General features: G+C 55.1%; 1 protein-coding gene across 1 annotated transcript in view; it reads left to right on the top strand.

Moving 5' to 3' along the window:
- The first annotated feature begins 7,840 nt into the window (after positions 1-7,840).
- The window catches only part of DPH1 (diphthamide biosynthesis 1), a 52,685-nt gene continuing 41,813 nt past the window's right edge, over positions 7,841-18,712 (top strand). Inside the window, exons 1-3 of the mRNA XM_034752602.1 lie at positions 7,841-7,956; positions 11,032-11,187; positions 16,882-16,945. Of these exons, the coding sequence (XP_034608493.1) occupies positions 7,905-7,956; positions 11,032-11,187; positions 16,882-16,945 (272 nt within the window). The 5' untranslated portion in view covers positions 7,841-7,904. The remainder of the gene's footprint in view (positions 7,957-11,031; positions 11,188-16,881; positions 16,946-18,712) is intronic.

Consider the following 18,712-nt stretch of genomic DNA (forward strand, 5'->3'; position numbering starts at 1 on the left):
ATTGCTCGGGGGATGTCAGGCTTCCACCTGTGGTTTGAGGGAAAGGGTTCATTGTTTAGGGCCATATGAATTGCTCTCGCAGGACCACCTTTTGCTAGGGCTCTAATTAGCAGGAGGATATGAGGCAGGTTTCTTTGGGTTCTGGTGATTGCAGGAAGTTAATCCCACACAATGACAATCTGCCCAGCATTTCTCTGCTCCAGCCAGGGCAGTCGTGGAGGAACTGCTTTCCCTTCACACGGGGCTGGGACTGAGGACAGGCCATGAGGACGTTTAGTGCTGTGGAGAGAAGCTGAAGGAACAGGCAGCCTTGTCTACGCACTTACATACCTTGTTTTGAAAACGCAAAGAGCCCTGAGAGCAAGTAGGTCCTGGCACATGCTTTGGGATCGGGACCCAAGGGCAGGTATGAAGAGAGACTTGTGTGGTGAAGGAAAGCTGCAGCCCTGTGTAAGGAAGGGGACCCCTTCAGGCAGTATTTGGTCACCCATTACACCCCATTTTGGGTGCTAGGGAACTGGCAGGTTGGGGGGCACCATCAGTCCCCCATTAGAGGTGGTCCCTTGCAGGTGGCCCAGCCTTGGAGAGGGGAATCCATTCCCTGTGAGGGAGCACTAGAAAATACATTGTTTTTGCAGTGATGGGAGGCCCGCTCCGGGACGAGCATGCAGGAGAGGGGCTGTTGGTATTATTACACCTGTGGGCAAAGAACCCTCTCTGTCAACACATGGTGCCAAGCGTGCAGCAGGAGCGTTCCTCTGTCAAACAGCTAAACCAGGCTGGAGTGATCACTGGAGGCAGATCTCTGAGCCGGGCCTTGAGAACCAGACCCTATGAAGGTGTTGTCATGGCCATCCCTGTGAATGGTTCCTTTGGCCTTATGGACACACATCCCCTCAGAGAGTGGGGAGAAACCCATGCAGCCCAAATGGGGCCTGTCACCATTATAAAACCACTTGCCCAACTACACCGCCAACAAAGCATTGGCCATGTTTGCTACCAAGTTTCTGGAGTCCCAGGAAGTGCTAGTAGCAAAGGCTTGGGCACACTACACTAGGGAAGCCAGGGTAACCTGCGGCTTCAGAAGTCTCTGGAGGGATACTGGGTGCCAGTCCTGTCCCTGAGGTGTCTAGCTCCTTCTACTACTCTTTCAGCTTCTGTAGAGGAGGCCAGGTCAGTGGAGAGAAGAGGCAGCCAGGGGGAGCAATGGGCAGGAGGCACATGTGGGGAGTGTGATGGGGCGCACTTGGCCCGCACTGGACGGGGAAGGGTTAACCCTACACTAAGGAAACCATGCCCCCTTCACTCTACTGGGCCTGCTCCAGGTGCACCGGTATAAAAGGGAGCAGCTTAGCTCAGTTGGGGGCTGCCCACCGGGGAGGACGCATGCACGCCCGGCCACACACCCACCCACCCACCCACCCGCACGCCTGCTGGCTCCATCCAAGTATCAGCCGAAGCCCAAGACTATGGGAGCTGGAGATGCTGTAACCCAGGCAGATGCCAAGGGACCTACAGAGACCTTGCTGAGTCCGGAGTCCCCAGGGACAGCATAGACCGGAGAAGCCAAAGATAACAGATGCCCAGACTGTGACAGTGGTAACTATGGTAGGAAGCAGCCTAGGAGTATTTGATAGAGGCCCGGTTTGTGAACTTTGAGTCAGTGTGTTTTGGTCGGAACCGCCCCCCTCCCGCTGACTCAGTGGCACATCCCCCTGCCACCACCAGGACCCTGGGCTGGGGTTCAGTGCAGAGGGAGGGCCCTGACCCCCCTACCTGGGCTGCCATCCCCTTTCTTGTGCATGGTGGCCCCCATCCTGGCTGACCCTGGCCACTAGGCCTTCCTGCCCTGCTGACAAGGGCGACTTTACTGACTGTGGCCACTACGCCTTACTGCTCTGCCAAGAGGGGCGAATCTATTGACTCTGGCCGCTAGGCCTTTTGGCCCTGTCTCACTGGGGCAAATTGACTGTAGCCGTTAGGTTGCACTGCCCCGCCAAGAGGACACTTGGCGATTAACTGTGGATTATCGAGAGCTCAACCAAGTGACACCTAGGCTCACTCCAGTGGTTGCTGCCATGATTTCCTGGTATTTGGCAATCTCAACAGGAGCGCAGTGGTACCGAACGCCTTCTTCTCTATCCCACTTCACCCCGAATCACGGTACAAGTTCACATTCACCTTTGATAATAACCAATATCCCTTTAGCTGTGTTCTCCAGGGGTTCTACAATGCACCCGCCATCTGCCACAAGTGTCACAGAATGTGGAACACCATTCCAGAGAAGCATAAAATAATTAGCTACGTCGATAACATCCTTACTGCGACGTCAACCATGGAAGAAAATGTAAAACTGTTAAATGTAGTCCTGGGAAAAGTAAAGACAACAGGATTTCTTATAAACCCTATAAAGGCCTCACAAAAAGTGACTTACTGAGGAGTGGAACTTGGAGTAGAGAGTAGAAGACCTGATGTCCAACGCATACGGCTTATATGTAAGCTTGCCGCCCCACAAGATATCTCAGCTCTGAGATCCAGTCTTGGCCTCACAGGCTTTCTGCCGGGGTTTTGTGGCGAACTCCTCAGAGGTTGCTGCCCACTCACCAACCGCTGCGAAAGGACAAGGGTGGAGATGGAATGAAGAACACGTGGAGCCCTTCAACACACGTCACCAGGCTCTAACTAAGCGCCAGCACTCGCTTATCCTGGGCAGGACAAACTATTCCAGCTACAGTTAGCCAAGCCTGAAAGGGTTAAGTGCTGTGCTTCTTCAAGATAATGGGAATGGACCCAAACCAGTGGCATATGGGTCAAAAGCACTGAGTGACATCGAGCAAAGGGATTCCCCTTGTGAGTGTGAGGTATTGGCACTGATCTGGGCCATGCACCATTGGGAGTACTTGATAGGCATGTCACCAGTGATGCTCAAGACAACACGTACTTTACAGGTGTATGTTCTATCCGGACAGATTAATGATGGAAGGGTATCCAACCCCAGGTTGGCAGGGTGGACCCTAAATTTACTGAACAAAAATATTGTAGTCAGCAAAATACCACATCTGTCACCATCCCTTACGTGTTATTAACCCAGGGACGACCTCGAGTGCCCTTTGCAGAGGTGGCAGCTGCCTCGCCACGCTGGATGCTGCTGCCTCAGAAGCTTGCGTGTTTATTTGTTCACACTCTGACTGGGTGGTCAAGTGGGGTCACCAGACAGCAAGTGTGAAAAATCGGGACAGAGGGTGGGGGGGTAATAGGAGCCTATATAAGAAAAAGCCCCAAATATAGGGACTGTCTGGTCACCCTATGGTCAAGGCACTTACCAAATAGATGCCCATTTGGATCACCTAGGGATGACTTCAGCAGACAGCAAGCTAATAGCACATGCCACATACCTGAAGCGTGCATGGCAATCAGTAACAACCAGAAAGGGGGATACTTACCTGTTCAAGGTGAAAGCCCATAAGAAAGATCAAGCTGAAGTATCCAAATTAAAGAAGGTCAACAGACTCGCTAAACACGCTGCACTGCAAGGTATAGGGCAACTGTGGACCAAATCTGATCTAAAGGCATATCAAATTCAGGGGAAAAAAATGAAATAGAAGATCAAAAGGACATTGTTGCACTGCAGAAACAGGACAAAGAGTTGCAAGATCTCTTAGTCAAGGAAGAGCATCAAAATTACAGCATCGTTCAGAACAAAGATGAACTAACCCTGGCTTTAAGAAAAGACCTAAACAACATAAACCCAGTTTTAGTAGTTCCTGTATGCTTAAGGAAAGAACTCATTGCATTATCTCACAGTCGAGGCCATTTGGCTTAGAAAAGATGGTGGCAGACTGTCTGTGGATTTGGTGGCCCAGTTTAACCAGAGACGTGGAGAAGCACCTGCAGAATTGCCTGAATTGTGCAGAGAATAATCCAGATCATAACATCGATAAGGGTCCAATACTCCATCGAAAAATACTGGGCCCGTGGTCCTGACTACAGATTGTATAGGATCGCTGGGAATGGCAATAAACACTGCCTCGTGGTCGTGGATTCATTCTCCAAACGGATAGAAGCGTATCCTGCTAAGAATCATACGACCACCACCACCACCACTGCAAGCGATTTCTCCAACAAACTTTCTCAAGGTTTGGATTGCCCGACGAGATCGACTCCGATCAAGGCCCCCACTTCATGGGAGAAGTAATGAGGTATCTTTGTCACTGTTTTTGTCAGCTATTACCATATAAGTGCTGTTGGCCTCCGCCAACGCCACCATTGAGACATTTCCTCATGTGGGGTACAGCTGTGGGTTCTCAAACTTTTGTACTGGTGACCCCTTTCACACAGCAAACTTATGAGTGTGACCCCCCTTTGTAATAGCTGGCAAAAACGCTGACCAGACAAGCTTTGTTCACAAATGGGAAAAGGCTTGCAAGTGGGAGCTTAATGATGACCACTTGGGCAATTGTTCAGAGGCATTAAGAGTGCGAGGTGAATCTAGATGTGTCAGCATCACTCAAAGATCCCCTTGTATTAAAGATGGGAGTGTTTAAGGTAAAGGTAACCATGCAAGTGCAATTGGTGGTAAAGGCTTTAAATATAAAGATACATACTTCCTCTAATGTGTGTATAGCAGAAGTCTGCATTGTACAATAACACCAAGGACATGTTTAATTCATTTAGTAATTTGTTTCTGTAATGTAGTAGATGTAAAATGTTCAACTGTTACGGTACCAGCGATATGAATGTCAACGTACACGACACAGGCAGATGGGTTGTAATTGGTATATATGGAACCAGAGAGGTCAAACAAGTGGCAGTGGTACCGGAGCCTGATACAAGCAACGTAGGTCCTGTGCTAGTAAAGGGGAGTTCCAAAAGGCTATTGCTCATTGAGTGATCTATTCTCTAAAGACGATCACTATGCCTTGCAAGTGGAAGTAAGCAGCATTGAACCTAAGTGTGCACCGTAGGTCCAAACACTGATCTCGGGATGGGACGCTTGGGTGAAAAGCGTCTTGCCCAAGCTAAATAGGGTCAAAAGGGATGCAGTGGCAAAGGTGTTAGGAGGAGTTGGTACCAGTCTAGGTATTTTAAACTCAATTGATGCCAACATCCTGGCTGGAAAAATCAGTAGTATGGGGCATGATGTGGCCTCACTGAGCCAGCCAGTGACCTCCTCATGAAACCTCTTGAACAGTCTGGAATATGAAGTTGTTAAGACCCTACCCAAATGGTTTGGTTTGCAAGAGGAGGATCATAAACAAATTATAGACGCCGTAGGGGTGTTACAGGGCATCCTCTCATGGGCTTTAACCTGTGCTCAAGCCCACTCCTGGCTGCTCAATACAGCAAGCAGCATTCTCACGGATGGAGTCAATGGAATCCTCCCTTCAGAGCTGAAGCAACTATTGCTAAGAAACGTTAGCTCTTGTGAGGCAATCCACCAGGCAGGGTGGAAGGCTGTCAATTTCTCATGACCTGGAAACCCACATCACCACCACATTTATACTAACTAGACCCAATGCCAGTGAAAGGTGGGTGTACCCCTTCGGACCAATAGACTTAAATGTCAACAACTCTGTTCTCATCCCTATGGACATTCCTAAATGGGTGCACAGAGATGATGCGGGATATAATAGTGTCAACCGAAATTCCTGCAACTGGGAATTGGGTATTGGCTATACAGGTACCGCAGGTTTTATTGAGGGGCCACGTATCTGTGTAAATATGGACCAAGGAAAATGTCACTAGTCTCCAGCCAAGTAGTCGTAATAGCTCAGCCATTGTTTATGCATATGTGTTCGAAGCTGGTGTACCCGTTTCTTGGTTAATTCCTTTTATAATGTCAGTCGTCATCCCCAGGTCAATTTGGGGTGTAACATTGACTTTCTGTTTAAAAATATTTCTGTGCAAGCTGTTCATGTTGCCTACATGTTATATAAAGGTGAATCCCATCATTTTGGGGGTAAACACATCTGTGTTAAAACAAAAAGAACAGGAGTACTTGTGGCACCTTAGAGACTAACAAATTTATTTCAAATAAATTTGTTAGTCTCTAAGCTGCCACAAGTACTCCTGTTCTTTTTGCTGATACAGACTAACATGGCTACTACTCTGAAACCTGTGTTAAAACAGTTAATAGTGCACCCGGGTTGAAGACAACACCTTAAAAGGTGGAGGCACAAGGTAAAAATGTGATGGTCACCACGCACCACTCCACTAATAAGCTAGAAAAGCTTCTCAAAGGGGTGCAAAGGGAGACATCTTTCTCACACTGGTGGGAAGCTTGTTTCTCAGTCCCACCAACTTCAAGGAAGCATGGAGTGTGTTGATTCACCCATTTGTCTTATTTTAATAATACAGTTTGGTTTGTTGCAACTGTTGGGACTATCTGTTGGATAAAGAGAAAGTTAAAAACCCTCTAGAGAAGCCAAAGCTCTGTCATGCCAATGGTCTAACAAAAGGCTCAGTGTCGACTGTCTCAGTTCTTCCTTTGGCGGGAAGGTCTCGGGGTGAGGAAGGGAATTGCTATCTGTGATCAGATACGGACCCAGGGGTACCTGTAATAAGGAGGGAAGGGGAATTATTTCCTGGCTTCTCTTCCCACCAATTGTAGGTTTAGCACTCCTTCCCTCACTTACTGGTACTGCTTGGTCTCCTTCTTGTGCCTCCAATTGATAATCTCCAGGGAGCAGGAATCCAGACCCCAGATGCAGGGGTCCCCCTGGCTGCAGGTGCATGCACAGGGGCTGGGGGACAGGTGCAGCGGGCTCAGCCACGCTGGCTTGTTGCTGGGACAGCATGGTGCCCGCCACAAGAAGGGGGTGGGCCTGGCAGCCTGGGGAGAAAAGGGGGGTTAGAGGGACAGCGACAGGGGCTTCCCCCTCACTCCACCCCCTCCCACTGGGCTCCCCAACCTGGGCTGTGTGGGTGAACCTGCTGCCCGCAGCCATGGAGACCCACCCCACAAGCTGCTCTCTGCCCCATGGCCCCCCTGCATCTCTCAGCCTCCCAGCCCTCCTTGGGCTCCCTCCCACCCCCCTCCAGGCCTCTGCCTCCCCGCTTCCCTATGCCTTGCGCCTCTCTGTTCACCTCCATGTGAGCAGTGGGTGGGGTCTTGGGGGGAAATATGGGTGCCGTGGGGGCCAGGGCCCACAAAAGATGAATCCGGCTCTGCCTGCACTGTATGCGAGGGCTGGGGTCGGGCTGGGCTGGGCTTCCACTGAAGAGGAGGGCAGCTGCACCTTGGTCCAGCTTGTGCCAGTAAGTCTGGCCTTGGAGCTCCTGGCTCAGAGCCAGCATGGGAGGGCTCTGCCCAGACACCGTCCTGTGTATACTCTGCACCACCACCCGCTGAATGTGACGCAGCTCATATAGTCCGAGTCGCATGTTATTGCTATGAGCCCTGCAAACTGCAGGACAAACCAGCCCCCTGTGTGCCATGGGGGGAAATTACAGTAAGGGGCAGTGTTATGTGGGGGGGGGGTGGGGGGGGGGCCCCCGGGGGGAGGAGCAGGGGGGTGTTAGGCAGGGGGCGCCCCGGGGGCAGGAGCAGGGGGGTGTTAGGCAGGGGGCGCCCCGGGGGCAGGAGCAGGGGGGCGTTAGGCAGGGGGCGACCCGGGGGCAGGAGCAGGGGGGTGTTAGGCAGGGGGCGCCCCGGGGGCAGGAGCAGGGGGGAGTTAGGCAGGGGGCTCGGCGCTGTTCAAGCCCCACACACTGCTGCGGCGCGGGAGCAGAGCTCTCCCTCCCATGGTGGGGTCGAATGGGAACAGCCAGGGGCAGGGCGTTCCAGAGGCCCCGCCCCCATACGCTCGATTGCTCGGTCGGCGTCTGCTCCTGTCTAGGATCTGGTGGCTCACACGTAGCTCTATTGGCGCTGCCTTTCCGGCCTCCACGTGGGTTTGTTTGCGATGGCGGCCCAGGAGCAGCCGGCGCGGAGCGAGGTCCCGGCTGCGGCGCCAGGTGGGACCTTGGTGTGTGGAGAGCGAGGAGTCCCGCCCGCCCGGCCAGGGTCCGGGTCCAGCCGGCCCCAGCCTGACCTGGCCCGTATCCCCCGGCTTGGGACCGGTCTAGAGGGCGAAGGCCCCGGATCCGCCCCCCCCCCCGCCAGGGGACGGGCTCCGGGGCCTTTACCGCCCCCGTGGCTCCCTGCAGGCCAGGGGAGGGGAACGTGCTTGTCTGTCCCCAGAGTGTGTGAGCGCGTCCCACGCTGCCGCCGGTCCCGGGACGCGCGATGGGTCCCCCCCCTTCATCAGATGTCCCGAGCTTTGGCCCGTCGGGGCTTGGGGCAGTGGCTGCTCGGGCCCGGTTCTCCCGGCCAGGCTGCGCACCAGCCTCCTCCGACGTGCCATGCTGGGGGCAGGAGCAGGAGCTGAGGGTGCCAACTTTGGTTGGTCGGTTTCATGGAGTTTCATCTAATCTTTAATTCCTGAAGACTCCAGCCAATCCTGGAGGGTCGATAACCCTGTCTGACGGGGGCTTTCCCCAGGAGCTAGGCCTGCCCCTACCCCCATGCAGCGCTGGCTTCTGGGCCCCAGCATGCGGTGACGCCCCGTGTGTGGCGCAGAGATGCGCTCTGCAGAGGATGCTGGCTAGTCTGAAGGGAGGCTCTGCTGGGAGTGGCTGCCGTGGGACCATTAATTTTGCCTGGTGTGAGGAGGGTGGGTCCATCAGCCTTGAGCTGTGCTCGGAATACATTCTCTGATGCCAGCGTCTCCTTAGTCCCAGCGTCTCCCTATCCCACGTTCCAGTAACCCGCTAGCAGTCACCTCTGCCTGCTGCTCACTTGGTGGACAGAACGGTCAGCAGGGGCTTTTTCTGCCTGGCATGGCTGAGACGAAGCCAGTCAGCCATAAGAACTTCAGCGTCCCAGTTGTCTAAGTTACTTTGTAGCATTTAATTTATCTGGGCAGTTTGCTTCACGGGAGCCTGGATAACTCATTTAGTGAGTGGGCAAAGCTGCTCGTGAGTCACCTGGCCTTCAGACAGCAACGAACACCTGTTCGCTGTGAGGCACTGTCATGAAAGGGCCCTTTGCAAGCATAAATAAAGCAGCCCTTACGCTGCATCTGGCAGTGTTCGGATTGCTGACACCTTTCTGATTCAGAGTCCCACAAAAGGGTCTCGAGCAGTCATGGTAAACCAGGAATAGAAACCTGCTCTTTACAGCTCCCATCACTTTGTCAAGTGAGATAGTAGAGAAGTAACAGGGGCCCTTCCCTTGCCGATCACTGCCCCTACAGGAGTGCCAGCCAGCTGCTGCCCCTTCCACAGGGCATCCTGGACACGCTGGTGGCAGTGCTGGCTCTGGGCCAGTTGGTGGGACTCTGGTAGCGGGTGGGATGGGGAGCTCCTGTGGGCCCTGGCTGGGGAGGGAAGAGGAGTGCTTGTGGGGGCAGAGGACCAGCAGGGAGAAGGGGAGCTTTCTTGGGGTGGGCTCTAGCTGGGGAGGGGGAGCTGTCTCCAGGGAGCTCCCTTGGAGGCAGGGTCTGGGGATAGGAGCAGGGGAGCTCCCTCAGACACAGCCTTTAGTGTCCATGTGTACGAAATGTTTGGCAGGCAGTGTGTGCTAGGGCTACTCGGCCTTAACCTGGGACTCCCTTGGGGCCAAGTCGTGAATCGGGCTCAGGGCAGCCCTTATGCGAGAGCAGCTCCACACACACCCCCGTGCTGGCTCTGCGAGGGGCTGCAGGTGGAGCTGGTTCTGGGGGGCTTGCTGGGCTCTGGGTAGCAGGATGTCCGTTGACTCCTCACCGCTGAGGGGGCGCTTCGGCTGGAGCTTGTGCGTGGTGACCCAGTGTGTAGGACCTTCCGACTTGCCTATGGGCCCCTGTAGCCGCATGGTGGTCACCTTTAAACTTGCCAGCTGCCTGAGAGAACAACAGACTTCTCCGCATTCCCTGGATGGCGGCCGGGGGCACTGTCTGGGACGCAGGCGGCTGGCAAGTGGAAGTGGTCTCTGCACAGAAGCCTTGCTAGGCCTCATGTCATGGGGCGATGGGGTCATGCTGGAGCAGGCACCAGCTCCTCCGCTGTCGCTGGCTGGACTCCTGCTCTCCGGGAGTCGTCATTGTCCTTCCCCTGAACTCGGCTTGGAGTGACTGGCCGCTGCCTCTCCTGGAAGGCGGTGCTGCCCCTAGCTGCTCAGCAGAGCTTTCCCCACTGGGTTACTGGCGCTGAGCGGCCCCTGGGCAGTGGGTTTCTGGCTCTGGGCAAGGCCCCCATCTCTGTGCATGTCAGTGGGGTGGGGGCTGTGGCCAAGCCTTTCTCAGTTAGTTCTGTTCGGAGTTTCTAATCTGGGCTCAGTGCAGGCCCCGACAGCTGCCCCTCGCCCCCTCCATTGCTCCCGCATCACTCAGCAGGATTGAATGTAATTACACAGCTTTCATTGTAGCATTTTCTTGCCTTTAATGTTAGTTTATCGAGGGGTCAGAGCATGAAGTTACTCTGTGCCTCCGACACCCTCCCCCCCCCCCCCCCCCCGGCTGTGCTAGATTAGCAGGCTTGGTGCCTCCCCGCATTACGGAGCCTGGCTGCTTGGGGGGTGGAAACCTCCTCCCCTTGTCCTGCACCCAGGCAGTCTCTCTGGTTGGGGGGGCGGGTGTGGGGACTGCTGTGGGTCTCTGCCTTGCGGGAATGCTGCAGGACTGTGGGTCTCCTGTGCTCTCAGGCGAGCAGAGGGGTCTGAGCTCTGGAGTCGTTTGAGTGAGTTGACATCTCGGGATGGCTGCTGCATCATCAGGCCTCTGGAGGCAATAGGTGGTTCCCTCTTTGTGACACATCCAGCATGTCTCACTGTGCCTCCCAACCAGTCCTCGCTGCTGGCTGGACAGAGCCCGGCTTTCCCCCGGCTCTGCCGGTGTGATGGCCTGTCTCCCTGTGCAGCGGGAGCCAGGTGTCAGACTCGGTGGTAGCTAATGGAGTCAGGTGCAGCACGTGTGGCTGGTGGGTGGCCAGCGGCTCAGCGCCTTCCCACTCTTCATGGATCCTTTGGCTCCTTGTGCTTCTGTATAAAAAGCTCCTTGGCTCTCCTTGCAGGCCGAGGACCCCAGCGCCGACGGGTGGCTATGCAGATCCCCGAGGCAATTCTCACCAATAAGGAGCTGCAGGAGGCAGTTGGAGCCCTCCCCAGCAACTATAACTTTGAGATCTACAAGACAGTGTGGAGAATTCAGCAGGCCGAGGCAAAGAGAGGTAAGTGGCCGCTTGGGGCCATGCTGCACTCTTAGCATCCAGGCTCGAGCTGTGCCCGAGAACACAGCTGCCGGGCTTCGTGCACCAGCTCACCACCGGGGCTGCGTGGGGGCTAGATCCCATTGACCCTGTTGTCGCAGCCCCGGCCCTTCCTGAGTCAGAACGTGCCTGGCCCTCGCCAGCGTGTGGGTCCCAATCAGTCCGGAGAGGGTGTGTTGTAAGGCCAGGCCAGGAGCTGGGCTGAGAGCACTTGGGGCTAGGTTCCCTAGGGGAACGTACTGCTGGCTGCTGGCTGTGCCAAGCTGTCAGTCAGACTGGGAAGCAGCTGCCACACCGCCGGCATTTAACGTTACGGGGAGCGGGCCATAACTCTTCCGACGATCGAGTGTGTTTGTACCTCAGGTTTATAATCACATTAGACAGGACAGGCTGAGTCGCATGTCGCAGTCATCCTGCTGGCGGTTGGGCTGGGATGCTGGCCAGGGCTCCAGTTACAGCTCTGTCTCTTTCCTCTTTCCCTGCGCGTCCTGGCTGAGCCTTTGGGGATTGGGGGTACACCCGGGTGAGCGAGTGCCCAGGTGGAATATGGGCGAAGGGCAAGGCCCCCCCAAAGGTGGGGGGCGGCATTGGGGTCCTGGGAAGCAGTTCCATTGATACGGGGGGAGGGGCAGGCATAGGCATGAGCTCCTGACTGTGTGGGCTGCGTGTTTCCAGGCTTGGGGAGAGGGAGGCGCAGGTGCCCTGGTCTCTGCTGGGGCATCTCTGACTTGAATGTGGTTTCAGCTGATGGCAGCTGCTTTATCCCCCCCATGGCCTCAGCGGCTGACGAGTAAATGCCCCAGCCCTCTCCCTGGCTGGGGTTGCTGGCCACAGCCTGCTCTGCCCTGTTCCTCATGGGCTGCCAGTGCAGAGAATAGTGCATCAGACTCCCGATCCTCACTGGGCCACCCATGCCCTGGAGGAAAGGAGCAGGCACCTACGGGTGCTGGGAAGGGAGAGGTGCTTGGTGTGTCTGAACTGTTACTGCGGGCTGTGCTGGTGGGGGGCAGGTGAGCACGGGCTGTCACAGGCGGTGGGCGGGGAAGGGCTCATGAGTGGGGTCTGTGAGATGATCGTGCGGACAGGGCCCCCATAGTGTGCCCTCTCTGCCCTTGGCACTGTTCGGGTTCCTGGAAGCTGGGGCGTGTGGAGGGGCTGAGGAGATGCAGCTCCGGGGTTTGTGACTGGCCGGGGGCCCTGGCAGCCTGGAATGTTTGATCGGGCGAGGAGCACAGAGAGCGACAGGGTCACCGATGAACCCGTGGGATGCTCTTGTGACCTTTGAGGGGAAGGATGACCCAGGGGTTAGGGCAGGGGTAGGCAACCTATGGCGTGTGTGCCGAAGGTGGCACGTGAGCTGATTTTCAGTGGCACTCACACTGCCCGAGTCCTGGCAGCAGTCCGGGGGGGGCTCTACATTTTAATTTAATTTTAAATGAAACTTCTTAAACATTGTAAAAACCTTATTTACTTTACATACAACAATAGTTTAGTTCTATATTATAGACTTATAGAAAGAGACCTTCTAAAAACGTTAAAATGTATTACTGGCACGCGAAACCTTAAATCAGAGTGAATAAACGAAGACTCGGCACACCACTTCTGAAAGGTTGCCGACCCCTGGGTTAGGGCATCTGCCAGGACCCAGTTCGGCTCCCTGCCCTGCTGCAGGCTCCCCATGGGACCTTGAACAAGTCCCTGGCCTGCCTCAGTTCCCACTGGTAACGTGGGGACGGCAGCTCTGCCCTGGCAGGGTCACTGAGGATTGTGAGTGCTGGGACCATTGAGAGATCTGAGTATGTGTCACTCCTGTCTTGGCTTGGTCGCTCTCGGGACCCAGACCATCATGCCCTGTCCCCCGGGGGTGCTCAGGTTGGGAGGAGGCAGAGGGGGAGTGTGTGGGCTGTCCTGGCCATGGTGCTGCCTGGGCATCCCTGTGCTGTGTGGTTTGTTCTAATGAAATGCAAACATGCGGCTCGGATTTAGGTTTTAGCCTCTCGGGGAATATTGGAAGCTGAACCCATCAGCCATGCTGGGCTCTCAGATGTGCACCTGCAGAGGCCAGTGCATGGCTCGCTGGCAAGGGGCTGCAGCTGGACCCGAGAGGGCAGGAGTTCGGGGCAAGGCTTCCCTGTGCCAGCGCCTGGTGGGGAGGGGATGTGATGGGCAGGAGGTGTGTATCTGGGCCTGGGTCATAGCAGGGAGGCCAGCAGAGAGCCGGTGGGCACAGAGGGCAGGTGCTTTGCTAATGGAGGGGAAGCCAGCTGTCCTGTGCTTCCCCCACCCACTCCCAGCACCTGGGGGAAGCACAGGCCTCACTTGGGAAGGCAAGTCTGTTTTCTGGCTGACAGTCCGGGGCCCAGGGCTGGAGCTGATTCTACCCTAGGGGGAGGAAGGATTCGGAGCCCCTCGAGCCAGCTGTGCCGAGCCCTGGGCACTCGCTGCCCCAGTGGGACGAGCAGGGTGCTAGTGCTCAGAGCAAGGTGCTGCGAGTTGGGCTCCTTGGAGCCCTGCCACCTGCCCTGGGCCCTGAAATATCTGGTCTGGGGAGTGTGAAGTGCCTCTTGCCTTGCGTGTGCTGGGCTCTCTGCTCCTTATCCGGGAAGCAAGGCTGCCGATTAATCACAGTTACCGCACGCCATGCACGCAAAAACATTAACTGCGATTAATTGCACTATTAAAACAATAGAATACCAACTGAAATTTATTAAATATTTTGGATGCTTTTCTACATTTTCAAATATATCAATTTCTGTTACAACACAGAATACATACTGTACAGTGCTCATTTTATATTATTATTTTTTATTATAAATATTTGCACTGTAAAAATGATAAAAAAAAGAAATAGTATTTTTCAATTCATCTCATAGAAGTACTGTAGTGCAATCTCTTTATCCTGAAAGTGTAACTTACAAATGTATATTTTTTTGTTACATAACTGCACTCAAAAACAAAACAATGTAAAACTCTAGAGCCTACAAGTCCACTCAGTCCTACTTCTTGTTCAGCCAATTGTTAAGACAAACAAGTTTATTTACATTTGCAGGAGATAATGCTGCCCGCTTCTTGTTTACAATGTCACCTGAAAGTGAGAACAGGTGTTCGCATGGCACTTTTGTAGCCAACGTTGCAAGGTATTTACATGCCAGATATGCTAAACATTCATATGTCCCTTCATGCTTCCATGCTGATGATGCTCATTAAAAAATAATGCATTAATTAAATTTGTGACTGAACTCCTCGGGGGAGAATTGTATGTTTCCTGTTCAGTTTTACCTACATTCTGCCATATATTTCATGTTATAGCAGTCTCGGATGATGACCCAGCACATGTTCATTTTAAGGACACTTTCACAGCAGATCTGACAAAACACAAAGAAGGTACCAATGTGACATGTCTAAAGAGAGCTACAGCACTCGACCCAAGATTTAAGAATCTGAAGGGCCTTCCAAAATCTGAGAGGGATGAAGTATGGAGCATGCTTTCAGAAGTCTTAAAAGAGCAACACTTCAATGCGGAAACTACAGAACCTGAACCACCAAAAAAGAAAATCAACCTTCTGCTGGTGGCATCTGACTCATGATGAAAATGAACATGCGTCGGTTCGCTCTGCTTTGGATGGTTATCGAGCAGAACCCGTCATCAGCATGGATGCATGTCTTCTGGAATGATGGTTGAAGCATGAAGACATATGAATCTTTAGCGCATCTGGCATGTAAATATCTTGCGATGCTGACTACAACAGTGCTATGTAAAGGCCTGTTCTCACTTTCAGGTGACATTGTAAACAAGACGTGTGCAGCATTATCTCCTGCAAATTGTAACCAAACCTGTTTGTCTGAGCGATTGGCTGACGTAGGACTGAGTGGACTTGTAGGTTCAAAAGTTTTACATTGTTTTATTTTTGAATGCAGTTATTTTTTGTAACTAAGTCTACATTTGTAAGTTTAACTTTCATTATAAAGAGATTGCACTACAGTACTTGTATGAGGTGAATTGAAATGTACTATTTCTTTTGTTTTTTACAGTGCAAATATTTGTAATAAAAAATAAATATAAAGTGAGCACTGTACACTTTGTATTCTGTGTTGTAATTGAAATCAATATATTTGAAATGTAGAAAAACATCCACAAATATGTAAAGAAATGGTATTTTATTATTGTTTAACAGTGTTATTAATCAGGATTAATTGTTTTAATCGCTTGACAGCCCTACTGGGAAGGGCTGGCAGATGGGGCCCACGCTGCTTTCCAGACGTCCCAGGGCAGCAGAGGCTGGCTGGGGAGGAAGCAGCGCTCTGGGACCCCTCCTGAGGTGCCTGAAGCCCGGATTTCCCTGGCTGGGTAAGCCGAGTGCTTAGCCTTAGAAGAGCTTTGTGAGTCGGGGCAGCTGGAGATTAGCGTGGTTCCAACCCACTGGCCTAAAACAATGTCTTTAAATAGAGCTGGTGTTTGCCCGGGCAGGGCTCCGTAGCCTGGGGATTTCTGTCAGCCAGGGATCTGGGGAGGGAGACGGTGGGTTCGGGTCATTAAGGCCGGGATGCATTAGTGGGATCTAAAGTTAAGAGAATAACAGGATTAATGAGACCTGCAGCTGGAGTTCAAGGCCACAGTTCCGGCGCTCAGTCCCCACCCCAGCGTGGGGACCGTCCCTCACCTCTCCGAGGATCTGGAGGACAGCAAAGGGGGTTGAGTCCCAGTCTGACTGTTAGCATAAGAACAGCCACACTGTCAGAGCAATGGCCCACCTGCCCAGGATCTTGTCTTCCAACAGTGCCAGGGCCAGGGGCTGCAGAGGGAGCGAACAGACCAGGGCCACTGTCGAGTGATCGGCCCCTGGCGTCCAGTCCCNCAATGGCCCACCTGCCCCAGGATCTTGTCTTCCAACAGTGCCAGGTGCTGCAGAGGGAGTGAACAGACCAGGGCCACTGTTGAGTGATCCGGCCCCTGGCGTCCAGTCCCCGCTTCTGGCAGCCAGAGGTTTAGGGACACCTGGAGCCTGGCTTGTGTCCCTGGCCAGCCTGGCCAACGGTGGATCTAGAACCCATTTTACTTCTGGCCTTCGACACACCCTGGCAGCGAGCTCCTGGGCGGGCTGTGTGTGTGGGAAGAGGCACTTCCTGCTGTTTGCTTTAAACCTGCTGCCTGTCACCTGGGCCAGCACCCGGGAGGGTCTTGGCTCACTGCTGGGCTGCAGCACGTGGGGCCTGGGCACAGAGGTGCTGGCCTAGAACCCTGAGCCCTGGTGCTTGGCCTGCACCTTGGGGCCACACACCTCGCTGTGCCGGGCGGGTTCACCACCCAGCTGCAGGGAGTTCTCCAGCTCTCCCCTTCCTGCATCGTTGCCATGTTGTGACGACTCCTCCCCAGAGTGGCCAGGGAGCAGCTGCCCAGTGCAGAGGACTCCTGACTCCCTCCCCTTAGGAAGTACTCAGGGGCTCCTGGAGCCAGCCGCAATGCTGGGAGTTACGGGCGGAGTGCGCCGGTGTCCCAGCACGCTGGGGGCAGCTCTGGCTCGGAGGCGGAAGGACTGAGCTGTGTGTGGCTCAGTGTGCCCAGGGGTGTCGTCAGGCTCGTACCAAGGTGTTTGCTTTGCGGAGGAAATGACCTGCTCAGTGCATCCTAACCCTGGGGATCTGTCTCTCTCCTAGTGGCTCTGCAGATGCCCGAAGGCCTCCTCATGTTTGCGTGCACCATCGCTGACATCATTGAAAGGTGAGTGAAAGACGTAGGCTCTTTGCCCTTGGAAGGGTGTCTGCCCTTGCCACGCACCCTGGCATCTGACCAGACAGGTCCCCTGGGCAGAAAAGTATTGCCCCACATCAAACAGCTTTGCTAAAGCATTGATCTGCCTGTTCCGTGGTCCTGCCTCCCGCCACGGAGCCGCCCGCGGTGCATGTAGTTGGTATCTCCTGCGTTCGGTAGTGCCCAGCTGTGCAGTGCAGGGTGGGCCGGCCAGCCAGTGTTCACTCAGCGCATTCCTGGCTTCCCACCCATAGAGGCTGTTTGTGGTTGAATTTATGCGGCCGTGCGAGTGGTGATCGGTGAGAGACGACCATGCTGTCGGCTGATCTCGCTGCCTGGCTCTGCCCCCCACCCTTCGGCGCGTTCGAGCCTGCAGCCGACAAGCTCAGCATGTCCTGGCCCTCGCTGGGGTCACAGCGCCCGTGTTAACAACTGGCTGACGTGAGCTCGGGGCCTGTGTGCCGAGGAGCGCTCTGGGCTGCAGTGGGGGTGGGGCCTGGTGGCAGCAGGTGAGCTCTGAGAGGCTGGTGCTTTCGGGCACTCTCCATTCAGTGGCCTGCTGCTTTGGGGGGGAAAGGGGCTCCCTCGAGCCCCTGCCTCGCTGGCCATGGCCTCTGCACCAGGCTCATCCTGGGCTCCAGGGGAAAGGCCCTGCTGCCCGTTTACCCTGGTATCCCGCCCCCTCGCTGCTTGGGGCTGAGCGGGCAGCTGTGATTGGCAGGCAGCTGTGGGCAGGGGTCTGTGCCTGGGCACGCGGGTTCTCCCGGCTGCTCACATGGGCCCAGAGAGAGGCAGGGTTGGGGGGAGGGAGACTCCTGTCCCCGATGCTGCTTCCCACCCGATGTGTCGCAGCCCAGCAGAAGTGGAGGGTGAAGTGCTGAGAGGCCATTGGGAGCTGAGCGGAGCTCTCAGCAGATTGAGGTACATTGCAGGATTTAGGCTAATCTCGTTCTCCTGCCTGCTGTAACCGCCCCCCCAGCTCCCTCTGTTTGCACACAGGGAGTGAGAGCCAGTAGCACCCTGCGGGGTCAGGACACTCCCTGGCACACCGTCTGCCTGGTGCAATGGCTGGCTTCCCTCCCCTCCCACCTGCCCTTCGCCAAACAGCTGCGAATGCTGTGCCTGGCAGGCAGGTCAGAGCAGGGCACCCTCCCAGCTCGGCCAGTAACCCCGCGGCCGCCCCCCTGCACAATGGGGCGATCAGCCCCTCTGTCCCCAGCGCACTGTGCTGCTGCTTGTGGCTCTGAGCTACGTAGGTGCCAGGTGGGCTTGTTGGCAGCGTCGTTGCCCAGCAGGCGGGTGGCTGCTCTGTGGCCCTGCCCTGCCCTCCGAGCCAGCACTGGTGCCCCGGGGTGCTGCAGCACTTGGCCGTGCGGGCGTGAGCAGGGGGAGCTGGCAGAGTGTCTCGCTGCCTCCTGCCGGCCTCCGGGACTTGGGGAGCGACCGGGCTGGGCCTCGTCAAAGCCTGCCTGGGAGCTTCCAGTGCCCCTGTGCTGCACAGCGGGGAGCTGCTTTCATGGTCCAACTTCAAAGGCAGCAGATTAAGGGATTTTTTTATCGGAATGAATCGGGAGCCCGAGCCCCTGTGCACAGCGCAGCCTGCCCACCCTACACGGGGCACTCCCGCCTCCAGCACCCCGGCTGGGGCTCCCAGGGTGGGGCTGTAAATGGAGGGTCCTCTGGGATGGGAGGAGAGAGGGTTGTGGGGGGGGGGCTGTATGCTGGGGGGGGGATCTG

Source organism: Trachemys scripta, chromosome 18 (genome assembly GCF_013100865.1).
Source record: "Trachemys scripta elegans isolate TJP31775 chromosome 18, CAS_Tse_1.0, whole genome shotgun sequence".
NCBI classification, from domain to species: Eukaryota; Metazoa; Chordata; order Testudines; family Emydidae; genus Trachemys; species Trachemys scripta.